General features: G+C 38.7%; 1 protein-coding gene across 1 annotated transcript in view; it reads right to left on the minus strand.

Annotated features, from left to right (window-relative positions):
- prim1 (DNA primase subunit 1) overlaps positions 1-3,175 on the minus strand; it is a 12,134-nt gene that overhangs the window by 8,412 nt on the left and 547 nt on the right. Inside the window, exons 2-3 of the mRNA XM_048618842.1 lie at positions 2,200-2,357; positions 661-767 (exon numbers count right to left, since the gene is read on the minus strand). Coding sequence (XP_048474799.1) covers positions 661-767; positions 2,200-2,357 — 265 coding nt within the window. The remainder of the gene's footprint in view (positions 1-660; positions 768-2,199; positions 2,358-3,175) is intronic.

The following is a 3,175-nucleotide window of genomic DNA, read 5'->3' on the forward strand; positions in this document are numbered from 1 at the left end:
TTTGAATAACATTTATAAACAGTGAAATTTTTCCTTGACCCATAACCAAGTTAACAAATGGAAAATCTAAACCAAAATCTTGTAAAATGGAACTCAAAGCTCCAATTAACAAGTCGGTTTCTAACATTTCAAACGAATAGAAAGCTGAGCTGTGTATACATCTTCCAAATAACTGCATAATCCTCATTTTTGCATCTTCAATTTCTGATGAAACCACAGGATAATTGAAAATCTAACAAATTCCTTCTATCACTAAAGTTACATAGCTCACAGTGAACCTTAAAGTTCCTGGTTGAACATATTTGTCTTGCACAAAAGCAGTATTTGTAATTTTAATCATTTCACACTAACTCTGTTGCATTCTTCACATGCTGGAGTACCTCAACATCCTTAGTTGACAGTTTTACTGTCAGGATAAGGGAGCTGCTTTTAGCAGTGTTGGTGCAGAGCCAGTGCTCTTTTACAACCCAAATTGCAAGTGTGAAAAATGTAAAAAAATTGTGTCCCCCCCCAGTTCTGACAGAAAGAAGTAATTAACCCAAAACTGTATCTCTGTTTTGTTTCTCACAGATGCTGCCACACCTGCTGACTATTGCCAACACCTTAGCAACTTTGGTTTAGCACCTCTTAGCCCAGATTAAAAAAAAAAAATCAACATACCTGCAACAGGTTCGAACATCATCATAGTCTGTCATGTCAATATCAAAAACCAGCTCTTTACTCTCAGCATGGAAGGTTCCTGACTTCATAGAATTATGTTGGCTAGGCTACAAAGAAACACTTGACAGTTACGAATTGATTGTAAGATTCCCACACAATGTCATTAAATTTTATCATGTCTCTTCTCTTCATCCAGAAATTTTAACATTTTTTGTGACTATGACACAAGGTGGCCTCTGACTCTGGTCAATTGGCCATTATTAACAACTGATTCTTCAGAGCTTTTCCAATCTGTCTTATTCTGCAGCTACATTGGACAACAAACATTGACAGAAATACATCTAACATTGGTTCCTTGACTGCAATCAGTTTCCCTGGACAATTTTTTCTCCCTTTACCCAGGGACAATGAAAGCTACTGCAGTTCATAATCTGTTACCCAGGCTACAATCAGCTAAATTGTTTCATATTATGCTAGTCAATTCATCTGTCACAAAGCAATGAACTTCGGTACAGTGCACATATATTAAGTTTTCATCTTAAGCATCTGCATTACTGGTTACCCCTGTAGGCTGTGCTACACTAAATACTTTCAATGCTACAATGTTATTCAGAGATGCATTGGTACTATTCAAGTGCATACACCAAATCCTCATTATCTGCTGAGGATGGGGACACAGACTTCCTGCAGATATTGTGCCCATTTAACTCTCCTACATGTCACGAAGGACCAGACGATCAAACCAGTCAATGAGAGAAAAAGAAATGGGCTCTGGTGCTGACCCCACAAGCAGCAAGGATAACGAGGAATGAATGTACTGCCGTGAGATTTAGAGGTCTTGTGGGGTAGTGGGTAGCATTTCTACCTCAGAGTTAGAAGGCCTACCCACAACTCGATGGCCAAGGAAAGAGCACTCATTACAGCCAAAAAAAAGTGGTTTTTAAATTATTATTTGTTCAATGGATGTAATCACTAGCCAGGCCAGCCTTTATTACCCATCCCAGATTGTTCTTGATCTGTCAATCCCAGATTGGTAGTGGTCAGCTCGTAAATATCAACCTGCAAATTGTTCCAACACATACCAACAGCAGTTAGTAACATTAGCCATGGGATGGCAAGAATTCTGGTGCCTCTACCAATATTATTCATAGCTCCAGACCACGTAAAACATGCACATTGCCACAGTCACTCACACTGAGTGACTTGGAAGACCTCTTCAGCTGGCTATTATTGAAAATCATTCAAAATGTTTTCAACACTTCTTTACTCTGTTCACAACACTACAGGTGCTCAGTTAGTTAGTATAAAATAAACACCGATCAAAGGTCACAGACCAGGAATATTAATTTGTCTTCTTTCTCACCACAGATGCTGCCAAACATACCAAATGTTACCAACACAGTCTGTCTTTTAACCATAAAAATTAACACCAATTCCCAGAATATAGCTATTTTTATTTTTTAAAATTTGTAGATTATGTTAGCTTCCTATTCAGCATTTATGATTGGAGCCATCTGACGTATCGCATATATAAGTTACCTTGTTTGAGTAAACAGCTCCAATGTCAACCTTATAAGGAACCATTTTCTGCATTTCTTTCTCCAGGTCATTTTGATTATTGAAGGACAGATAACGCACGTAGATATCATCTTTCAGGGTGAAGGAGAATTCTCTATTCTGGAAATAGGTCTTGGAGACTGTTGACACAAAGAGAATGTAGGTATGTAACTTATGGATTTGAGAGTAAAACACCACCCCGGTGTTGTCTGAGTCACAAAGAACAGGATGCGCTTTCTTAGAATGAGTCACCAGCTTATTTAACATAACAGGACCTGGACACTTTCATGGTCTTGTAACTTTGTGTGACACAGACTTCATTTTTAAAAGAGTTTCATTCACCACTGGCAGATACATAGTCACCTATATTTCACCATACTATTTCAGTTCCATTTTTTTTGTTCTCCTAACCCAATCCACGTTTCGGAGGAGAAAATTAACCTGTTTAAGGCTGGGTGTTTTTATACAGGTCAGAGGGCATTTTCAAAACACACACTATAAGATTGTCGTGAAACCCTAATTGCAACAGGTGCGTGCACTGCTGTCGAGAGATGCTCATATGACTGCATTTATTACTCATCTCTCATTATCCTGGCTGCGTTTTCGTAAAGTTACTAAGTGGCACCACTTTAAACAGCATTAGTCAACCATTGCCTGGGACTAAAGGTAGGAAAGCTAGGTTCCCTTCATTTAAGGCTACTAGTGAGCTCGTTGCGCTTTTAACAGGAAGAAAGACGCTTTTCATATCAGTTTTTTCCTGCTACCAACCTACAACAGATTAGCTGAAAGCAAAGTTACGTTTGAACAACACGAATGGTGCCCCAGGCTAGCCCTGAAGCTTCAAAAGATGCTATCGAGCGCACAAAACCGGTGTAGGACAACATGATTCTGAAATGTTGTATACAAAGATAACAAGTTTAGGGTTGCACTTGCGTAACTTTGTGGCATTGATTTAAAT

The sequence above is a fragment of the Rhincodon typus genome, chromosome 41 (assembly GCF_021869965.1).
Source record: "Rhincodon typus isolate 14 chromosome 41, sRhiTyp1.1, whole genome shotgun sequence".
Lineage (NCBI taxonomy): Eukaryota > Metazoa > Chordata > Chondrichthyes > Orectolobiformes > Rhincodontidae > Rhincodon > Rhincodon typus.